The sequence below is a fragment of the Silene latifolia genome, chromosome X, assembly GCF_048544455.1.
Source record: "Silene latifolia isolate original U9 population chromosome X, ASM4854445v1, whole genome shotgun sequence".
In the NCBI taxonomy this organism is placed as follows: domain Eukaryota; kingdom Viridiplantae; phylum Streptophyta; class Magnoliopsida; order Caryophyllales; family Caryophyllaceae; genus Silene; species Silene latifolia.
Genome location: NC_133537.1, coordinates 30,205,322 through 30,229,027, shown reverse-complemented (window position 1 = coordinate 30,229,027; position 23,706 = coordinate 30,205,322). Strand labels below are relative to the sequence as shown.

At 41.8% G+C, this 23,706-nt stretch overlaps 1 protein-coding gene across 1 annotated transcript; it reads left to right on the top strand.

Moving 5' to 3' along the window:
* Positions 1-978: 978 nt before the first annotated feature.
* On the top strand, positions 979-2,070 carry LOC141617125 (uncharacterized). The gene has a single exon (XM_074434299.1). The coding sequence runs from the start codon at positions 979-981 to the stop codon at positions 2,068-2,070; it is 1,092 nt and encodes a 363-aa protein (XP_074290400.1).
* The last annotated feature ends 21,636 nt before the right edge of the window (positions 2,071-23,706 follow it).

Here is a 23,706-nt window from a genome sequence, read left to right as displayed (position 1 = left end):
GAGGACGAGGAGGAAATAGTACAAGAAACGGTAGAACAGAGTAATGATATTACAAATGAGGATCCTAAAACAGAGCATGAGGATTTGATGCAGATTGAACAAGAGGATGTCGAGGAGGAGATTGAATATTGGAATCAGGCTGTTGTGTGCTATATTCTAGGTGTAAATCCTCTATGGGAGGTGATTGAAGGATTTATTAGGAGAATTTGGACTAAATTCAATATTGATAAAATCTCTTTTATGCCAAATGGTGTGTTTCTGGTTCGTTTCAAATCAGTCGAAATGAAGGACAAGGTTTTAAACTCGGGATATTATATGTTTGACAATAAACCTATGATTGTGAAGTCTTGGACGAGGGATTTAGAGATGAAAAAGGAGGAGGTAAGTTCGGTTCCTGCATGGATTCAAATGCATAATCTACCTCTGAAATTTTGGGGCAAAGGACTGCCTAAAATTACCTCGTTGGTAGGCAAGTACATCAAGAGTGATGTTGCTACTGAGGAAAAAACAAGGTTAGGCTATGCTAGAGTGATGGCAGTTCTTATGGTGGATCAGGAATTGCCTGAAAAGGTAAAATTCAAAGATGAGAATGGCAATGTGATTCAAATTGAGGTAGAATATGAATGGAGACAAGTTAAGTGCAAAAAATGTATGGGAATGGGACATATGGAGGCAGATTGCAGGAAGAATGATCAAAAGAAGGGGCAGAAAACTCAGCTGGTTTGGAGACCTGTGGTGAAGAAGGCTACTGTGCCTACTCCTGCCATTCCATCTGGGAGTATACAAGGCCCTATTCAGAACACAGAAGCTAGGAATGTAACTCCAATTAAAAAACTAGTTTAGTTGCAGAGACATGATTACAGTGGAGGTGGATATAGCTCTGACTCATTTGGAGCAAATTCATACAAAGAGGTGGTCTCATCCCCCCTAGAAGAAGTGGTGGTGCAAATGGTAATAGCCCTCAACCAAAAATCTCAAATGGATAAGATAGGATTCTGGAATGTGAGAGGCATGAATAGAGTAGGAAAACAAAAAGCAATAAATTATTTCTTACAGAATAAAGACATTAGATTGTTTGGTCTTTTAGAAACAAAAATAAAGAGTAGGGTTCTGAAGAAAGTTGTAAATAGCTTCAATAATTGGTGCATATCAACTAATAATGGACATCATAATGGTGGGAGGATCTTGATTTTGTGGCAACCTCAAGCTATGAAGGTACAATTTGTAGAGTATAATGCACAATTCATTCATATGAGGGTTGAATCTGTTGAGACTAGAAGCATTTTCTATATGACAATGGTCTATGCTTTCAACTCTATTAATGATAGGGCTTCTTTATGGGATCATTTAAGGAGAATTGCTAGTCAGGTCAGTGGTCCTTGGGCTATTGCTGGTGACTTTAATTGTGTACTATCTGCTGGAGAAAAGGTGGGAGGCAACACTCCCTCAGTTGAGATGGAGCCATTCAGGTATTGTGTTGCAGATTGTGGAGTCATTGACATTGATGCTACAGGGTCTCTTTTTACTTGGAATAACAAACAAAAACCTGAGGAGAGGATATATAGTAGGATTGATAGGTTCCTAGTTAATAAGGACTGGTGTGATCATCTCCCTGATCTTTATGCCCATTTTTTGCCTGAGGGACTCATGGATCATACTCCTTGTATTATTAGTAGCTCTAAAATTTCCCAAAGAAAACGATGCTTTAAGTACTTCAACATGTGGGGAGAAGCAAAGGAGTTCCTGCATACTGTCAGAAGTAATTGGGATAAGGGTTTGATGGGTACTAGCATGTTCAGGCTAGTTAAAAATCTCAAACATTTGAAACCAGCCTTGAAAAGTTTGAACAAAGAGGGGTATAATGATATTGAGCATTCAACAAGCAGACTTCAGAGACAGGTTCATGATTTGCAGGAACAAATTGGAAGGAATCCCACTGATACTCAGTTGCTTGTTGCAGAATTTGAGGCTTCTCAGGAGTTAAAAAAATTAAGCAGTGCCAGGGATAGCTTTTTAGCTCAAAAGTCTAAGCAGTTCTGGATGAAAGAGGGAGACACAAATAGTGCCTAATTCCATGGCATTCTCAAAAAAAGAAGGAATGGGAATAGGGTGATCTTTATTGAGGACATGAAGGGAAATATGTGTGACAGTCCAGAGCTGGTTCAGTCAGCATTCCTGGAGTATTATATGCACCTTCTTGGGACTAATCAGACTACTACTAAAATACACAGGAAGATCATAGACCAAGGACAAAGATGTAGGGATGAACACATGCATATTTTACTGAGACCTGTAACTGGGGAGGAAATTAGAGCTGCTGTATTCAGTATTCCTGATAACAAATCACCAGGACTTGATGGATACACAAGCAAATTCTTCAAGGATGCTTGGACTGAGATTGGAGGGGAGGTGATTAATGCTGTCCAGGATTTTTTCAGAACCAGACAGTTGCTGAAACAAGTGAATGCAACCAATGTGACCTTGATTCCCAAGTGTGACAGGCCCCAAACTGTGTATCAGTTTCGACCTATAGCCTGATGCAATGTAGTTTACAAGGTTATTTCCATGCTTCTATGTGCAAGATTAGCTGAGGTGTTGCCTCTCATCATTGATCCTAATCAGGGAGCCTTTATACAAAATAGAAGCATCCAGGAGAACATCCTTATTTGCCAAGATCTTATTAGATGCTATGAAAAACCTAATGTTTCTCCTAGATGTCTTTTTAAAATAGATCTCCAAAAAGCATATGATAGTGTGGAGTGGTCCTTTGTTGAAAAATTACTTGAAGAACTAAGATTTCCAGTGGAGTTCCAGGAAATTCTGATGCAATGTATAACAACAACATCCTTTTCCTTATCTCTCAATGGGGAAATGTTTGGATATTTCCATGGCAAGAGAGGCCTCAGGCAGGGAGACCCTCTTTCCCCTCTTGTTTTCACTCTATGTGCAAGCAAGTACAACTGGCCAACTTGATGTTTGCAGATGATGTGCTACTTTTTTTCCATGGGGATGCCAAGTCCATTATGCTGCTTCTCAAGTCTTACTCTACTTTTTCTAAAGCAACTGGACTAAAGATAAGTGCTGCAAAGTCCAATGCATATTTCAGAGGGGTGCCTGATCAGCTCAAACATGATATCCTGAGTGTGTCTGGTTTTGTAGAGGGTAAGCTACCTTTTAAATACCTTGGCATGCCAATTCAAACTACTAGATTGCAAAAACAAGATTGTAAGTGTCTAGTTGAGAAAATCTGTAGTAGAATTCATGGTTATGGAGCAAAAAAGTTTTCATATGCTGGGAGACTTGTTTTAGTGAAAGCAGTGTTGACTACCTTACACTCTTACTAGGCTTCATTGTTTGTCCTGCCAAAGGGAATCATTGCAAAAGTGGAGGCTGTTTGCAGAAACTTCCTATGGGATAATAGTGCTAACTATCATAGGGTTCCACTGGTGGCATGGGAGACAGTGTGCAGGCCTAAAGCAGAGGGTGGTTTAGGGATCAAAAACTTGGAAATGATGAATAAGGCAATGATAGGCAAACTGGTCAACTGGATAGCTGAGGATAAAGACACTATATGGGTCAAATGGGTGAAGCACAATCATCTGAAAGGGGTGAACTGGTGGTAGTATGAGCCTGGTGCTAACACAAGCTGGGTTTGGAGGAGAGTATGCAGGGTTAAACAGGACCTGGTTGCTGCCTATACCAATGGAGCATGGGACATACAGGGGGTAGGTTTCACTACTGCCAGTTGTTATCAATGGCTTATGGGGACCCATCCTAAGGTGAGTTGGGATGGGGTGGTATGAAACGAATGGGTGATCCCAAAACATCAATTTATGGGAAGGCTCCTTGCCCATGGAGCTTTCAGAACCAAAGCTAAGCTGATCAGGTATGGGGTGGACATTGATGATAGCTGCTGGCTATGTGGACAGGCATCAGAAGATTTGGATCACCTTTTCTTTGGGTGTGATTACAGTTTCAGGGTAGTTCAGCATCTGCAATAGAAAACTGGTTTAATGCTACCAGTTGGCAATGTTCTGGACTGGTGTGTGCAGGATACTGGCAATAAGATGCAGAGAGGGGTGAGAGCAGGACTGATTGTGGGAGCTATATATCATATATGGCATCATAGAAATAAATGCAGGAATGAGGGTGCTCTCCTAAGGCCACATAAGGTTGTTACAAACATTGTTGATGATATAAGGTTGAGAGTCCATGGTAAAGACAGGCGAAAGCTTACTATCCTAGAGCTAGATTGGCTTAAAGGTGTTAGACTTATGTAAATGGCTTTAGTTGTTTTGTACTCCATAAAATTTTATTTATGACATATATATAAATACCACTCACATTTCACCAAAAAAAAAACCAAACTAAAAGACACAATCTTTAACACAATCCACTCAAAAATTGAATCTTTGAGTACAAATAACAAAACATGAACAAGGGAAAGAGAATTAATGGAAAGATGAACAATGAAAAGATGAACAATGATGAAGACAACAACAATCAACCAACAAAGATGCAAATTTATCATAAACAATCAAACAAACTTGAAGGAAAAGCAAAAGTAAACAAATGAAAATAGGGAGAGAAATAATACCAATCAAATAGCAAGAAAGGAATTAGGATAGAAAAATAAAGAAGGAGGAACCTTCAATCTTCTTACAACCCAACTCCAATTACTAATTAATTGAAGAACTTGTCTAATTAAGGAATGATTAACTAAATGATTAACAAAGTTTGAAGCTTTGAAAGGGAAATAAATTCAGATCTGGGAATGTGTGTACAAATGGTTAAGGGAGGGGGTATATATTGTTTCCACCCAGATTAGGGTAGGATTCGAAATGGGCTTTAAAACACGACTTTGCACTCCCGGCCGGTCAACCGGCCGCCGGTCCTCTGGCCGGCTGGGAGTTTCCTAGAAGTTGAATTAATTTTTGGAAGTCATCAGGTATGCACGACCGGGCAACCAGCTGCCGGTCACTGACCGGCTGGGGCACTCTTGACTTGAATCTTGACTTTTGGCATTTGGGGGAACTCCCAGCCGGCTGGCCGGCTGCCGATCTTCTGACCGGCTGGGAAGTTCCTGTAACTTAACGATTTCTTCCGCTCATATGCTCTCCCAGCCGGCTGGCCGGCTGCCGGGCCACCGGCTGGGAATCCTCTTTACTTGGTTTTGTGGTGAGTTCCATATACTTGGTGTTCCCAGCCGGCTGACCGGCTGCCGGCCTACCGGCTGGGAGTGCTCCTCAGCTTCATTTCCTTCTTCTTCACGCAAAGCTAAGTCAACCCGTCTTCTTTGCTTCATTTCACCCGTTCCCGCCTCAATTTCTGCAAGAAGACCAAATAGTCATAGTAAAGGGAATCGGGACACAAAATGCGAGAAAGGACGATCAAAACCGACTCAAATGGAGTCGGTATGCATGAAAATAGAGGGAAAAAAGGCGTAAAAGGATCCTATATCAAACATAATCATGTAAACCGCTGTAAATTCTCGCCTTTAATTCGTTTTATGACGGTTCCAGATGCATGTAATCGGTTAAATTACATCTACTTGAGTTCTAATATCAATAATCGACCTTAAATTCACCAATGAACATTAACAATCCGCAGTTCTGACTTCACAGACAGAGCCCAGCTCAAGAACAAACGCAGGAAGAGCTGCGCCTCTTCCAGAGGATGTAGCAGATGTTGCGCCTGTTCTGGGTTGGTTTCTGTCCCTGAACTCTTTCTCGCTTTGACGTAGCACCTAATTACGTATTAAATCAACTATTAATCGTATTATCGCTCCTAATCTGACGTATTTTATTACTTTTATTTCTAATTTTATTTTCTTTATTTTCCTCTTCAAAATCCCGTTTTGAGCGTGCTTTTGTCGTAGATCAAATAAGCTTTGTAATCATTGTAATATTTGTAATTTCAATTATTGTATTTCATTATTAATTATTATTTATGTATGATTTATATTGTATGTTTCATATGTAATTAATCTAACTTTCAACTTCGACCCAATTGTTTGCTAAAACACGTGTTAACCGACATAGTCTAATTTCATATGTTAGGACTAATCTATTGTTTATTGCATTGCATGCATTACATCGACGACATATCAAATATGAAAGATTTTCCCAATCATTATTAGATGCCGCTATCGAGCCGGGCGGGATTAGGTGTTCGATTAAAGAGCTTCCTAATACGTACCCTCACCCCTTACTCCATTTATCTCTGGACGTCCGTGTCCATTGGCATCTCGAGAGTCATTCTAGACATAGAATGCTAAGGGTAACGCGCGTTCTTAGTGTTTATGTCACTACTTTGTGTCTTGACATGACACGAGGTATTCGAACGGTTCTAATTTTCCATAAAAATTGGTGGCAACTCCACAAATGCAGGCTTATTCAACCTTTCACCGGTTTCAATGCCTCACGAATCGGTAACAGCCCATGACGTGCTTTGGCAAACCAAGGTTCCGTGGAAGAAGTGCTGCCGCCTCAAAAACCAACGCGCGGGTGGCCTATGTCCACAGTTTGGCGACTTCGCTGGGGATGATACACTTACGTGTTACCCAGGGTGAAACTTGAACAAGGTTAGGGAATAGTTTATACGAGACAGTTGTCGATTTTCATTACCCGACCTTCTTAGTTCGTTTCATTCGGCCTTCCTAGGCCTAATCGTCCCATCTGGACAGTCCAAGTTCTTATCTGGACCTAAAGATGGATAACAATTGACGTCAACCATACTGCGATGCTTACTCATGTTTGTATCAAGAGCTTTCACTACTAGAGGGAATGGACTAGGAACCGACCTTACTCATGTTTGGCACGGATCTCTCCACAGACCAGGGTTTGATTGCTTGGTATGGCAACCCACCTTTTAAGCCAAAACCCTTTAAATGCACTCAGCATACCGTTATAATGCCCATATGTATGTTTATACCATATACGTGATCACCATTTTGTAAACAAAACCATGACGAAATTTTGTAAAATAAATTCCTTTTCAAAATGTAAATATTTTCGAAAATGGCCTAAAATAGCGCAATATAAGCCGAAACTCTGTCCAAATGTCGAGTCAAAGTCCAGGCCTCAAACCCATTTTCAAACCTCACTTCGAGTCAGCACTCCTACAACTACACTACATTTGTCTAGGACAAACATTTCAATATTTGTCATTTTCAAACCTCACTTGACTCAGTGGCAAGCGCCCACTTCACGAGTCGAGTCTTTTTTGAGTAAGTGTGCGAAAATGGTCCATCGTGTTTTGATTCGTCGTCGATCTCTTATCCTCAGTTCCAAAATGGTGGGAACTAGTCACGGAAGCGTTAATGGTCAACCCCAGCCGTCTGTAAATGGTAATGATCATATCCTAGCTGCGCTCATTCGTCTCCAAACAAGCCAAGACCAAGATTATGCTCGCCTTAATGCCATTGAAGGCCGAATTGTCGCTGTAGAAGCTAGACTTCCTCCTGCATAGTATGCCATTCCCGACATGGTCATACACGATAATATTCCACCCTTTGTTGGACAACCAGAAGTCAATCCTCCACCAGGTCCTACTGAAGCTGATAAGCGACTCCAATATTTGGAGGAGAAACTAATGTACTTCAAGGGAGATGACATCTACAGGGAAAACAATCGCAACTATGAGGCGGTAAATGCTCAACTGCCAACTAACTTCAACATGACTGACATCCCGAAGTTGAAGGGGCATGAAAACCCATTGAACCATATCCATGCCTTCAAATATTATATGTCTATCAAAGGTATCAAGCCAGAGCTGTTCCTAAGGATCTTTCCTTCATCTCTCGATACTATTCCTAAGCAATGGTTCTACTCTTTGGAACACAAGCAAATTGCTACTTGGGATGACGCCATAATTGAGTTCACCAAACAATATGCAGATAATACTGAAATTCATGTCAATATGCGTACTCTAGAGGTTCTTACCCAAAATGAGAAAGAAGGATTCACCGACTTCCTAAGTAGGTGGAGAAAGACTAGCACACAACTCGTCGAACGCCCAGACGAGGCAACTCTTGTTGAAAAGTTCGTGGACAACTTAAGGCCAATCTATGCGAACCACCTAAGATACCAAAATATAAGGTCTTTCAAAGACTTAACTGTATTAGGAACAAGAATTGAAGACGACATTCGTAAAGGACTCTTGTCCAAAATGGTAGGTCGCGGATATCAAGGCACAACGAGTCATTCATATGGCTCCAATAGCAAGATCGACGAGGTCAACCTTGTCGAATCGTCTACTAAGAAGAATGGCCCACAGAGGAAATTCACCAACGTTGGTGACTCATACTCAAACGCTCTAAAACAACTGATGAAATAAGGTAAGCTCCAACCAATAGGACCTACACCTGACCCAAAGAAGAAGTCTAAGTTCTGGGATGAGAATGCCTACTGCGAGTACCATAGAGGCAAAGGGGATGATACAGAAAAGTGTCAAATTAAAACATGCCATTCAAGATATTATTGAGAATGGGCGCCTGCCTATACCTCCTGCAAGTAAACCTAACAATACTCAGAATCCTCTTGGAATTATGATGATTACAGATGAGGAATCCACCTTGGATTGTTTGCACCTCATTTCTCCAACTGAAGACGAGGTCAATGCACTAAAAAATGAGGAGAGTTATTCCACCATCTCCCCTACTATCGCTGATTTTGTCGCATGGGCAAAGAGTGCGAGTAGACAAGTTTCAGAGCTAGAAGCTGTAGTGGCATCCCTACGTAGCCCAAACACTGTACCTAGGGAAAACATGCCATTGGTTCCAATATTATCTCAAGAATCCACAATGCAAGAAGTGATCGTAGTGACCGACGATCTAGTCAAGCAAATACTCAGCCTAGAAGCTGAAATCATAAGCTTAAGAGAGCTCAGTATCATCAATGGTGTTTGGGAGGATGACGATGGAGATGTTTACCTCACAGAACACCTTCTAGTCAAGGCTAGTGAAGATCAAGATGTGGACCACCTTACTCGCTCAGGACGTCCATATCAAAATGTCACTCAAATGAATGGTCCACTTACTACTAATACCAATGTCATCACACCGAACGATGGCGAAGATACTTCTCCTGGCCATCTATTGAAACAACTTCAAAAGACAAAGGCTAATCTTTCAGTCTGGTAACTAGTTGCAAGTTCATTTCCTCACCGCCAGACTTTACTGCAAGCATTGGCCAAATTGAACGTAGCACATAACGTTACACCTGACGACGTCATGAACCTAGTCTTCCAAGACTCAGTCAAGCTAAGTAACCCAATTACTTTCACAGATGAGGATTTGCCTTCCTTTGGTGTCACTCATAACCTTGCTCTATATATTACAGTCACATGCTTGAAGAAAAATGTACCCATGACTTTGGTGGATGGTGGCTCCGCAGTCAATGTCATACCACTAAAAACAGCATACAAGTTAGGCATGAAAGAGTCAGACTGGACTCCTACTAACCAAGGCGTTCGGGCGTACGATGGAACGCGACGTAAAGTAGTAGGGCTAGTTAACCTTACGTTGGCCATTGGGCCAATCGAGCGAAAGGTTAATTTCCAGATAGTGGACATCAAGGCATCTTTCAATATACTTTTGGGTAGGCCCTGGATTTACGCTTCCAAGGCAGTAACATCCACCTTACACCAGAAAATCAAGATCCCCCTAGATGGCAAGGTAGTGACAATCACTTCGTCATCTATCAAGGCCGTGATAGAGAAAATGTCAAGCAACCAAGTAATTGTAGATCCAGTGTATGAGCTTGGAGGGTTTTAAATCATAAACCTTATAGAGAGCGAGCTGGCTCCCTTATATTTCGATCCATACTCCAAATTAATGGTCAACCACATGCTCAAATTCAAGGGATACTTCCCAAGAATGCCGTTAAACCCTATCAGAGAGAGTACCTTTGCACCTATTAAATAATATGACTCCCAAAAGATACCACTAGGCTTGGGGTACAAACACACAAAAGCCGAAACTCTCGAAATGCTTACTCAAGTTCGGAATCGCAAGAATAAGGGAATCCAAATGCAACCTTATCTCTCTACACTAAATGGTTACTTCGTCAGAGAAAGGGACTGTGAAAATTTTTATGCATTTCCCGAACCTTGGAGATACAAAGGCAACCAGCTAGCTAGAATCGAGGTCTTCTACGATTGCTACTTCATTCCTCCAGAAACGGTTCTTAGCGTCAAAACTCGTCAGACACCTTATCTCGACAAACAGGTTGTTAGCCTCATGTTGGGAGAGGATCGATTCGTCAGAGCAACACAGGATGAGATCATTACCATGATACTTCAAGACGACCATTTAAACCCTACAACACTGATCACCGACACCAACTCAAATCAGCAGAAAGGGTGGAGAAAGTCGATCAAATGGACCAACAATCAAGGAAAGCTCTTCAAGGTCACTACTGGAGAAGGAGAGATGTTCAAAGTAGAACCGGAAGACAATGAATTCGAGTCAGAGTCGAAGTTAGAGTCAGAGTCGAAACCTAAGTCTAGAGAAGTCGCTAGAGAGTCTCCTCCTGTCGTCACTCCCCACCCCTCTATTTCTCCTAGTATAGCGTTGTGGACACGGGGGGCCCACGGGGGCGCTTGGGAAAACAAGCGTTTGAATTTGTGGAGTCGCCACCAATTTATTGTGGAAAATTGGAAACCGTTCGAATACGTCGCGTCATGTCAAGACACAAAGTAGTGACATAGACACTAAGAACTCGTCACCCTTAGCTTTCTATGTCTACAATGACTCTCGTGGATGCCAATGAACACGGATGTTCACAGAGATCTGGAGTAAGGGGTGAGGGTACGTATTAGGAAGCTCTTTTGATCGAACACCTAATCCCGCCCGCCTCGATAACGGCCTCCACTAATGATTAGGGAAATTATCTATACTTGATATGTTGTCGATTATATGCATGCAATGCAACATAAAATAAATTAGTCCTAGCATGTGAGAATTAGCTAAGTCGGTGAACATGTAATTTAGCATACATTAGGTCGAAGTAGAGATTTAAGGTTGATTACATGTGAGAGCAAACAAACAATAATAAAGATACAATAAATAAAATACAATAGAATTACAATAATTACAACGGATTAATGACTTACATCGAAAATACATTTAAAACGGATAATTTGAGAAAAGAAAAGGAAAATAAGAAAATAATTAGGGTTAGAAAATGGGCAGATTAGCGGTGATATTACGATTAATAGTCGATTAATACGTAAACTAACAAACTAGGTCAAAGCAAAAATGGAAATCCAGAGACATAAATCACCCCGGAACAGGCGCAGCATTGCTTCGTCCCTTGGAAGAGGCGCAGTGGTCACTGCGTCTGTTCCTGAGGTGAGTTCTGGCTATGAAGCCGGAACTGCAGATTGTTAATGTTCGTTGGTGATTTAATGATCGATTATTGATGTTCGACTCAAGTAGAAGTGATTTAACAGATTATTTACACATGAAATGGTCATAAAAAAACGATAAAGAATGAATTGAAACTAATTGTGATTAATCATAAATCATTAATACAAATTAATAAAATTAAAACAAACTTACTATTATTTATGTTAAACTATTTAGAAATATTATGATAAATAGAAGAAAATATACAAAAGACGAATTCCGGAGACTTGATATGAACAAATCGAATCGCTAAAATCCGGGTTTGATTTTAATGACGAAAACCCGCAAATATTGGTTATAAGGGAGTTAAGTCGGATTTAAAGCTGACAAATTATTATGAATTATGTGTATTAAAATTATTAAGTGAATGAAACATGAAGAAAATAAGAAAATACAGAACAAAAGAGTCGAATCAACAAAGAACAAAGGAAGAAGAAGAAAGGCAGAAACTGCGGCATCCTCATGAAGAGGCGCAACAGATGCTGCGACTCTTCGAAGGGGCGCAGCAGTTGTTGCGTTTCTTCTCGACGTCTGTCTTCTGTTAATCCGTGAAAAATAGGTTTGATAAAGGGTTTTATAAATCGATTTTAAGCATATTTTCGACGTAAACCTTACATTAATTTATACAATAATAAAATACAATAATAAAATATGGGATTTACACCCTCAGACTTACATGTTTGACGAAACGAGATTAACTAAGTTAACGATTAGTGATTGCTCGACTCGAATGTATGATGAAAGTGCTCTCGTAAGAGGATTTAAATTAAATTGATTTGATTAATGAGTGGAGTTGGTCAAATTGGTCGGTCATGCAACGAGACTGGTACTCAGAAGGATCCAAGCTTACGTGGTCGATTGATCAAGCACGTAGACGTCAATAAGCTTAGAGCGCGGTCTTAGAATGCAAAGGGAGAAGAGAAGGGCGGACACTCGCGTGAGAAATATGAGGAACGAAGGTCCCTATTTATACTAATCACATGGAGGAATTAGGGTTACGGTAAAACTTTGGAAACAAATCTCGAAAAGATCTGAAATTACGCAGAAAAGAGCTGGGGAAGAGGCGCAACAGTCACTGCATCCTTTGGAAGAGGCGCAGCAGGTGCTGTGTCCTTTCCCCGGAGGTTTCCTCCTGCGGAAGAAAGATTTTCCGTGTTTCGGTTATGGAATTGCGGTAGATCTCGACTTCCTTATTGTTCAAAATAAAATCTCGGGATATATTTTGCCAAAAGATTAAAAGATTAAAATTATGGAATAGAAATATCCGGAATATTCCAGAACACTCCGACTCGGCATTTTAAACGGTTTATTAGAAAATGAAGACAGTTTTTGACCCGGACTCCAAATGATCTCTAATTACTGTCAAAATGACCGTAACGGCGCGTAGATGACGACCAAGGAGTAGACACAAGTATTTGAGCTATCACTTGACGATTAACTTACGAATTGTCATAAATCGTTCCGTGTACCAAACATGCGACCCAATCATCACCAGGTGGCTTGTGGGAGGTGCAGAAATGAGGTATCTACAGAGCTCCCACTTTGACTGAGGCTTGGACAAGGCGAGAGTCAAATTATAGCCATCTGGTTAATCGAAGATTACATCCTAACGACTATGGCGACGCAAGGCGGCTCAAGGGGTCTGAGCCAAGGACCTATCGTCGGGAACATTTTAGAATCTATCGACTATCGGGGAGGGTCGTTTAAAGTCACTACGTAAGGAACCAACCATACCTGAGACTTCTTCCTTTTTCGAACTCCGAGGGAAAAATAAAACGTAATATTGGAGGGTAGCAGGACGTCGGTAGAAACTTCTGGGGGAAATCTGCTCGCGTCGGTCTCAAGCGAACTCCATATCTCTTGAAGTACAATCGGCTGTCATGAACTCTCGCATAATTGAGGTGTGTCGAAACACCGTTGAAGAAAACCTGCTCGTTGTTGCAAGCAAAGCCTTGATAAAGTACTGCGACAATTCAAAGTCTGCTCGAAGGTAATGTACTGCGACAATTCACAGTCTGCTCGAAGGTACGGATCCGGACAAAGAATAAATCTCAAGCGGACCAAATGCATGATATATGGTGTTGGAGAAGAGGCACAGCAAAGATGGGCCCACGAATAACGAACTTGTAACGAATTTTTGAAAATCGAAATGGAGGGAAGTTGAGGAAAAGGCGCAGCAAGAGCTACGACTCTTGGAAGAGGCGCAACATCTGCTGCGTCCTTTCCTGGGTTCGTCCCTGTCTGAGTAAAAACTCGACAGAACCCGTGTTATATCATAATAACAAAACATAAATCTTAAAAATCTCTCAAATTCCAACGGCATTCCGCCAAAACTTGATCAAAATCTTGCATTAATTATGACTAATCGAGGTATGTGTCTCATTCTTGCTTTAACATCCGCATTTTGCTTAATTTGGATCGAAAAATTTAGGGTTTTCAACCTTAATAATTCAAAAATTTGGGGCTTTTCCCCCAAATGAATTTGCCTTGTGAAATTGACATTAGAAATGGATAATTGGTAATGTTAGGATCATAACCATGTGTTCTTTTTGAATTTTTATTGAGTATTGAGCATTTGAGTAAAATTGAGACGGTTCCTCAGCTGTTTCGAAAATCACTTCGAAAATGGCCTTAGGATTGCCCGTTTGTAATAAAATTTGGTATTTGGAATCCTTGTGCGATGGGTAAACTTCCTAACTTCTCATATTTTTGATTTGTGACGGCTTTTTCAGGACACCTTTCTAAGGCATAATCGCCGTTATAGCGAAATGCTGTCGAAATTTCGACTCAAACCCATGACTAAGCTCGAATTTAGGCTTGACTTGACCCATTTTGGGTTTTGAAAGGAATGGCCAAAGACGGCCAGAAAAGGCCATATTCGGGGCTTGAAAGGCTTGAAATCACCTTTACCGAGGCTCGCCGTCACTTGACGCGACCTTATTTACTCTAATTTTGCAGGTGACATGGCTTCTACATCAGGGAGGGCTCCATGGACGTGGACACCGACTTTGACCCTTATCTTGCTTTTGAGGAGGTGTTCGAGGAGGAGGCTGCTGAGGAGGAGGTCCCGAGGCGGGCCAACGTCGGACGAGGTGGTCGCCAGCTAGCGAGGCACCTGAGTGGGCTGAGAAATGGGATGGTCGACATCTCATTTGGGCAGCGGAGAGTCACCTGTCTTACAGGAAAGTGAGGAGCATGGTAAGTCTTGAACTTGTCATTCCCTCATCATCTTTCCTTATTCATTTCTCGTTTCATTTCTCTTTCACTTTGAGCTAAAGATAGCATTTTCTTGAATCGATACAGGAGGCCGGGAACTTGAGGTCCTTCTCTGGTTACACGACAATGATGGAGGCCTACGGGAGACTGTCGGAGGAGGAGCGGGCCATCATCGAGCTAGGAGCTTTCGGAGCCTTGGTGGGAGCGTGGAGGGAGATCAAGGAAAGGAAACTTCGGGCTAACCTTTGCTTGATTCGAGCCTTCCTTGATCGGTATTGGGACACGACCTCGACCTTTCACATGCCTTTCGGTGAGGTCGGGTTCACGTTGGAGGACTACGGCATGATTTCTGGTCTGCCATGTGGAGAGGAGGCTGTGGTGTGGCCGTCGATGGCCATGAGGGTGGATTCAGCGGAGGTCAGGAGGCTGATTGGTTGGAACCTGGCGGCGAGTGCTGCTGCGGTTCCCGGGTTAGTGCCGAGCACTTACGTCAGGGATTACTTTGCGGGTAGGACCCCGACGTTGGTGATGATGGATGGGAGGGAGGTGGCTCCTCCTGCTTGTACTGCGGAGCAGAGAGCTCGTTTGTGGCTCTGGTGGTTCTTGTCTTCACTCTACCTTAGAGGCAAGGGGGAGAGGCTGTCGACGAAGCTTCTTCCCTTCCTTTCTGACCTGAGTGACCTAGGTCGTTGGGACTGGGTCACTCCTGGCTTTGCGGTCCTCACACGCTACATGAGGGCCATGGTCCGTCCTGAGTTGCTGGAGAAGGGGACTTCTCCTGCTACTGTCGGTCCCGGACTGCTGTTGGAGGTACGAACCTTCATTTCTTGTCATGAAAACTTATTTCTTCTTCTTTTTATTGAATAGTGAAAGATCGTCATCGATTGTCTTGCCTTGTAGGCCTGGGTGTACTCCTACTTTCCGGGCTTCGCGCCCAAGAGGACGGAGCCTGAGCCGAGGGCTTACCCAATTTTTAGGGACTGGGTGATGTGTCACAGGAAGAGCCAGCGTTCTTCTTACGACGTCTGTCGACGGGGCGTGAATGCCCTAAAACTGAGTGACGTAAGTATTTTTGATCACCTTCCTTCATTGTTTATTCATTGCTTCTTAGAAGCGATCATAAGAATGACCTCTTGTTTGCTTGTCTTAGTGGGTGCCCAGGCCTTGGTTGGACTACCCCGACAACCCTTCTTTTGTGGCCGAGGTCCTTCATCCTAGGAGCTTGAGTCGGTTGCTGCTGAGGACGTCCATGGTCCAGTGTGGTATTTGGGTGAGCGCTTGACTCTTCAGGGCTCTCGTGATGCCTTCACGGTTCGCATTGATCCTCCTCGGACGATGTTTAGGGAGCCTTCTGACGCTGAGAGGGAGGCTGACTTGGCATACGTTGGTGGCGACGCTCTTCTCCTTCCTGGTGAGGAGTACTCTCTGTTTGTTCGCCAGAGGCTGGCTTACTGGCCGGTCGTGGTAAGTGTTTCATTTTCCCTTTTCGAATTTGACTTGGCAAAACGAATGAATGATCATTAAATAAAGACTTCATTTGAATTTTGCAGGAGGATGAGGAGGCGGGCGTCGAGCCTCCAGCGTACCCCGAGACTCTTGAGTACACTGATGCGATGGGGATAACGACGATCTCCGAGCTCCGCGACTTCGGCGAGGCGGTGACAGATGCTGGCCTAGAGGAGTGGCATCACTTGGTTAGGAGGGTAAGCCTCCAATTTAGTTAGCTTTTGCTGTTGTATAAGAATACATTTGTTCATTCCATTATAAAATCTTTCGTTTATTGAAATGCAGGTGGCGCCGTCGCGGTACGTGGCGCTGTGGAGGGTGGCCAACCGGCTACGGGCTACAGCCATCGAGGCACTTGCTGGCGGCCGAGGACGACAGGTATGAACCTCTTATTCATTTTGAATTTTGTTGCAATTTTCTCGCATTTTGTTTGAAATAAGGTATTTCTTTTTCATTTATAGAGGGAGCGCGACCTGGAGCGTGAGTTGGCGCAGTCCCAAGAGGAGATAGCTCGCCTGTTGAGGAAGTTGGAGGTCAGGGACGCCGAGGTTGCTGCTCTCGAGGCGAGGGTCGCCGAACGGGGTGATGACCAGGAGTAATTATCTTTGCTCGTGTTGTCGCCGGCTGTATTGTATATACCTTGTACATTTTGGACTTCATTTTGGAGTTTTGGACTTATTTTGGGCAAGAGCCCCCAATTTGATGTACATATAGCATTTTGGTTGTGTATATGATGGCCTGAGTGCCTTCGATGTTTGGGTTGTATGTTTGTTCCTACAGGTTAGCTTAGAACGGGTTTGGTAGATGACGGTTTATGCCGTCATGCTGCCGAAATTTACATAGACTTACACGTAAAACACACACTGTACATATGGCTTAAACTAGCACGAAATGAGAAGAACGACCTAAAAAATGCGAAAATTTGCCCAGAAATCGAAAAATTGCCCAGAAATGAGCGAAATGCAAAAGAAATTGTCAAAAATGACCGGACGGTAGGGAGGGCTACCCCCTAAAAAAAACTTAAAAAGAAATGTGTAAGTTTTAAATGAAATGTGAAACGGGAGTGAAATGATTCCCCCAAAAAAGAAAATAAAATGAAATGGGTAAGTATGCTCGGTTGGTGAAAATGTCGATTTCGTCTCGAAAAGCGTGCCCGGAAAATTAGGAATCATAAAATATGGCAATTTGTGGAATTACCAAAATAATAACCTATAGGAATAGGAAATTATACCCAAAAGAAATTAGGAAAGATCCAAAGCGGAAAAATCACGGAAGACCTTCCGAGGAAGAGGCGCAACACGAGCTGCGATCCTTCAAAGAGGCGCAGCAGGTGCTGCGCCATTTCCCCGGTTAGTCAGCTCTGACGGAAATTAGGAAATAGCTTTTAGTATAAATAGAGATGTCGAGGGAGCTTTTATTCACATAATTCCTCCGTCTTTCTTCCGTCTTTTTCATAAAAATTCTTTTATTTTCATAGAAGAAAATTCACAAATTATGGATGCCTTTGACAACCCTCTCAAGGAGTGGACAAATGAATTTATAAACGTTGAGAAACATGACATGGGTGCTTTCAATTTTGGGTCAATCTTGAGTCTTAAATTGGTGAAGACTGTGAAACCTTTCTTGGATGCTTGTCTCGAATATTGGGACCATAATTTCCATGTGTTTGCCTTCCCTGGAGGTGATATCTGTCCGTTTCCTGAGGAAATTGCTGCAATTGGAGGATGGGACCCAGAAAATATGCCTGCCATACCCTCTATCTCTCAAGGGTATAAAAGCAAGTTTAGAGATTTGCTTGGACTGATTAAAGCTGAGGTTGACCGTCTTGTGACATCAAAAGGAGTCCGTATGCTTGATTTTATTGATCGATTCATAAAAAGAGAAGACCCTTCTATCTCTTATGTGGCGAGGCGTAGGGCATTCGGGTTTTGCCCACTGCATGGTTATATCTTCCAAGGGAATGTGGATAAGGAAATAAGAGGGGATCCTCGTTACTTGAGCTTGGTTGAACAGATGGAGCTGCGCAAGAGCCCAGCGTGTCTGTGCCTAGGAGAGATCATTTTGGGGCTGGATAATAGGAAAGCCAACCGCGAGCTTCCTTATTTGGGAAGTCCTATCATTTTGCAGGTAAGAACCTCTTCTTTTTTTTCTTTCTCTTTTTTTGATTTTTTTTTTGTTTTTGTTTTTTTTTTTCGATTTTTCTCTTTTTTCGTTGGACATTAATTCCCGTATTTGGTCGGTTTGGCTCATGGAGCATCTACGGTTGATCGAGCCCCCAGTTAATGTGCCAGGATATCATGCTCGGTCGATTGGGATGAGGACGAGGCTCTATATGGTGGACTTCACTCGGGTTTGCAACTATTGGGAGAATAAGTTGAAGAATGAAGGTGGTCCTTTGATCAGATGGATTGTGCCATGGTGGCATCTCAAGTCAGTCAATGGAGTGTCATCCTTGGATCCTACCCGGCCAGTTCGCATTCCTGGCTTGAAATTCATGATATGCATCTTCCCGGAGAGATTGATGAGGCAAATGGGCCTTAAGCATAAGATTCCTAAGCTTGATACCGTTCCTCAGACTACAGTGGCACATACTACCGAGATTCATCGAGAGTGGGCCCTCAAGTGGGCTCAGAGGAACATGTGGTTTATACTTTCTCCTGTTGGTTCCTTATGGGTATCGGATTCATACTTGCAATGGAGGAAGGCTACTACTCCCGAGGAGCGCGAGAAATTGAGGAAGCGCGAGCATGTTGGCTACAACATTTGTGAGGTGGCAAAGGAGAACCAGAAGTATTTGACTGAGGGGGAGGAAGAGGCCGGATTCCGAGTCGTTCACCCGTCGAAGAAACCGAAGACCGCTCCTGCCGCAGAGATGGTGGTTGATCGAAATGGTAAGGCTAGACCGTGAGAGAGAACTTTGGTGATTAGATCTAAGATAGCACAGGAGCGCCCGGCTCGTGGTCGAGACAAGAAGTATGATAAAAATGACAAAGGCAAGGGAAAGATGGAAGGGTAGCCTAAGTCGTAGTATTATTATTTATTATTATTATTATTTGTAATAAATGGAGGGGTTTTTAGAATCCTAGCCTATTTATTTTTTAGTATTTTATATTACGTGGCGTATTATTATTATTATTATTTATGGAATAAATGAATAAAAGATTAATTAGTTATGAAACAGTTGTGATTTTCTTTTATTATTCTTGTCGAATTTCAAATGCAAATGCAAATGTCCTTCGATTTACATTTGAAATAATGGGTTGTATCCTATGAAGGATTGCCTACATATTCATTTAATAAAATGAAATCAAACCCTTGCACGTAGTTCGAGTAAATGTAAAAGAATAATTGTTCTAAGCAAGAGCTTGTAATGAACTAGAAAATGAGCACGAGCTTTACTTACTCCTAAAATACAATTTAATTTTGGATGATATGAGGATGAATTGTCAAAATGCAAGAGCAAGGTGACATCAGCTTTATTTCAGCAAGCCAGGGGCTGTTTTTATTTCGTGTCGCATGAGCAGCACGTGGGTGTTACGCGAGGCGCGTGTTTCGTCCTATGCTAATTAAGCATAATATCGTTTTAGTTGTTCGAGGTTAGTTGGATTAGCAAATTCATTCCCATCTAGGTCTGTGATCCTAACCGCACCCCCGGGAGTATGGACTTGACCAAGAATGGTCCGGCCCAGTTGGGTTTGAAATTTCCTCGTGGATCGATTGGTAGAAGAGCAATAACTGATTTGAGGACTAAGTCTCCTTCTTTGATGTTTCTAGGCTTAACCCTTTTGTTGAATGCTCGTTTGATCCGTGCCTGATATGTTTGCACATTATGTAATGCGCGCAATCTTCGTTCATCCAAGAGGATGAGTTATTCGTACCTATCTCTCTTTCAATCGGCTTCTGGAATTTGACTTTCGAGCAGGATGCGTAAGGATGGGATTTCTAGTTCAACTGGTTGTACAACTTCCATGCCGTAAGTTAAATATAAAGGAGTAGCCCCAGTGGGCGTCCTAAGGGATGTGGGTATCCCCATAATGCGAATGGTATCTTGCTGGGCCTATCACGATAATTATCGATCATTTTCTTGAGGATTGTGACGACATTCTTATTGGCTGCCTCTACCGCGCCATTGGTTTGAGGTCTGTATGGCGAGGAATGGTGATGCTCGATTTTGTACTTGGCTAATAATTGCTCAGTCTCCGCCTGGAAATGTGATCCGTTGTCACTGATGATTTCATGGGGGCAACCATATCGACAGATGATATTGGTTTGTATGAACTTTGCCACGTTTTTGGCTGTGAGACTAGTGTAAGATGCCGCTTCAACCCATTTGGTAAAATAGTCAATAGACACCAAAATGAAACAGTGACCTCCTGTTCCGGCTGGGGTGATCTTCCCAATGATGTCGATTCCCCAAGCAGAAAATGGCTAAGGAGATGTCATAGTGTATAGTAGTGAAGGAGGGACATGTTGCACATTGCCGAAGATTTGGCAGTTATGGTAATGTCTGACATACCTGAAGCAAACAGATTCCATTGTGGTCCAGTAATATCCCAGGCACGTGATTTTATTTGCCATCATTGGGCCACTCATGTGAGGGCCACACTCTCCATCATGAACTTCTTCCATCACTTTCTGTGCCTGTGAATGATCAAGGTAACGTAAAACTACACCAAGAGGCGTTCTTTTGTACAATTCTCCTTGCATGAGGAGATATTGGGAAGCTAGTAGGCGTATATCACGTTGTCCTATCTTATCATGTCTTCTATGGCCATCTTGATCTGATTATATCCTGCATACCCGTCCATGAAGGACAACAACGCGTGATCTGTTGTGTTGTCTACCAATATGTCGATGTGTGGTAGGGGAAAGTCGTCCTTGGTACTTGCTTGTTCAAGTCCCTAAAATCAACACAAACTCGGATTCGCCCATCCTTTTTGGGTACGGATATTAGGTTGGCCACCCAGTCTGAATACTCGAAAACTTTGATGAACCTGGCTTTGAATTGTTTATCGACTTCTTCTTTGATTTTAAGAGCTCATTCTGTCCTCATCCGACGAATTTTCTGCTTTACAGGTTTGAAACCTGGTTTGATTGGGATTCTGTGTTCTGCAATATCCCTGTCGATCCCTGGCATGTCTTTGTAAGACCAAGCAAAAACATCCCTGAACTCGTATAGGAGGTCTATGAAATCGGCTCTTTCAGTGGGGTTTATGGTGGTCCCTATCCTAAGTTCTTGGGGTTCTAGTTCGGTTCCCACGTTGATGGGTTCGGTATTCTCTATAACTGGTGCCCCTTCCCCCTCTTGTAGTATTTATTTGGCTATGTAAGGAGGAGTTCGATTGAGTCCGGGTCAGGATCATCCTCATTATCATCGTAAATAGAATTGCATTCAGAATAACACAAAGAGTAAGCAGAATCTGATTTATTCATATTAAATTTCGAAAAGAGTTGAAACAAAGAAGCCATCTGTTCAGTAGTCAGTGGCGGTAAAGGGACAGCTATTGGGACATTTCCCAAACTGCTGTTACTACTCGATGCTACTGTTAGGATTCATAAATCTCATTAGTATACATATTCATATATGAATTAATTTATTTGGTCATAAAATAAATACAAGATCTTATGCATGCAAACATAAAACAGAGTAGAGAAAAAATCGTCACTTCTTACATTGGTGTTTCGGATTTTGGGCACCAACAAGATCACCTAATTGTTAGTTCTTGAGCTTTCCAACAATGGATGAACAAAGGTTCAAATTAGAACCTCTCCTAAAAGCTTATACCCAAGGAACACCCTTAATAACTAATATTATTATGAACTAGTAATAATACTAATCTTTCTTAAAATTTTGGACAAAAATGGTGTTTTTGTCCTCTCCTATTTCGGTTAAGAGGAGAGGAAAATGTGAGCTTTTCTTTCTCTAATAATATTTCACAAAGTGTAGAGAGATTATATTTTCTAACACTAGAAAATGAATAATGAAGTAGTGAATAATTATAGAGAAAAAACCCTTGGCCTTTTCCTAGTGGGAAAAACCGGTTGGGAGGGAGATTGGAGGCCAATGCATGGTCTTGTGTTCTTCTCAAGATAAGACTAGGCATGCATGGCTACAATTAGATTATAATTATTTTGTTTTCCATATTAAAATAATCAACACAATTTATCCTCTAATACTCCCTCCATTTCGGCACATACATATAAAATGGAAGGTCCATTTTATTTTGTCATTTGTCAATTTTGTAGATGTCACATGTTGCATGACATGTTACATTATAATGTATTTTTAACATATTAAAAATTAACATATTAATAAAATATGTCACATACAAAAATTAACTAGTAATTCTTGATTACTTGTACCAAAATGGTTTATCAAATTATAAATTATAACAACTTGTATTTATAATAAATTATTCATTATGTTTCAATTGTTTCGTAAACAATATTTTATTCTAAGTAATAAAACAATTCGATTACTTAGACCGTATCTAATTTAATCGAATTACAATAAGACACATTAACTTTACTCACAAAATCATCCGTCAATTTTAAGCAATTTAATTAACTCGTATCGGCATACGATTAATTTAATAATCTATTAAGAGTATTTCCCCCTATAGGTATGACCTAAGGGGATCAACTGATTACCACCGTCGCACGACAGTAATGTCAAACTCTAGTCAGCCAATCATTACCGATATGTGTGGACCAGTTGACTGTAAAATATTACTTCCCACATGTATTCTTAAATATGAGATTTAAACATGTGATCATTATGATCGACAGTTGTGATTGCATTATTGTCCGAGGACACTTATTCCAAAAATCTCCCACTTGTCCTCGACAAGTGTGCGTCACCAATTCTCTTGTCCTATTACTATCTTCCACTCAATGCAAGGTGTCTTTCGGGTCGTACTTGCAAGTGATCATATCGAGAGTGGTTTCCTCGATCTGGAGAATAACTGATTGACCGGAATTATCTACCATATATACCTTCCGAGCGTGGCCACGCATTTCCAGTTCATTACTCCTCGAGTGGCCCTGAGATATTGTTTTAACCCTGACAAGGGGTGGACAATTCCTATCGCACTATTCCCTTCGACTAGCCACAACCATCATAACCCAAAATATGCCCATTTGACCCCATTTACGAAGGTCGCAGTAACATAAATTAAAGTTAATCTGAAACTGTGCCGCCTTTGGCGAACAGTCTTTAGTTAAAAGAATCGACTCATTAGAATACTATAGTAGCTCTCGCCACGACCAGGCTATATAAATTTGCCAGAACTCTATAAGCGGTCATTAGCCCGACAAAGTGTTCCTAACAGTCTGCTTATGTGATCGACTAGTCATCTCACATGACTCCATGGGCTCACATGAATCTATGGCACTTGAACTTGCCATTAATCGCATCATACTCTAGTCACTTCGAGACGTCATCTCATGTAAGTGACTATGGGCGAATACAATGTTAATCCGTGTTCACTTTAACGGGGTTCAATTGTCTCTACAACCCGTTTGGATGTAACAAAGTATAAGGTGAGTTAATAATAACTCAAACGACAAATGTG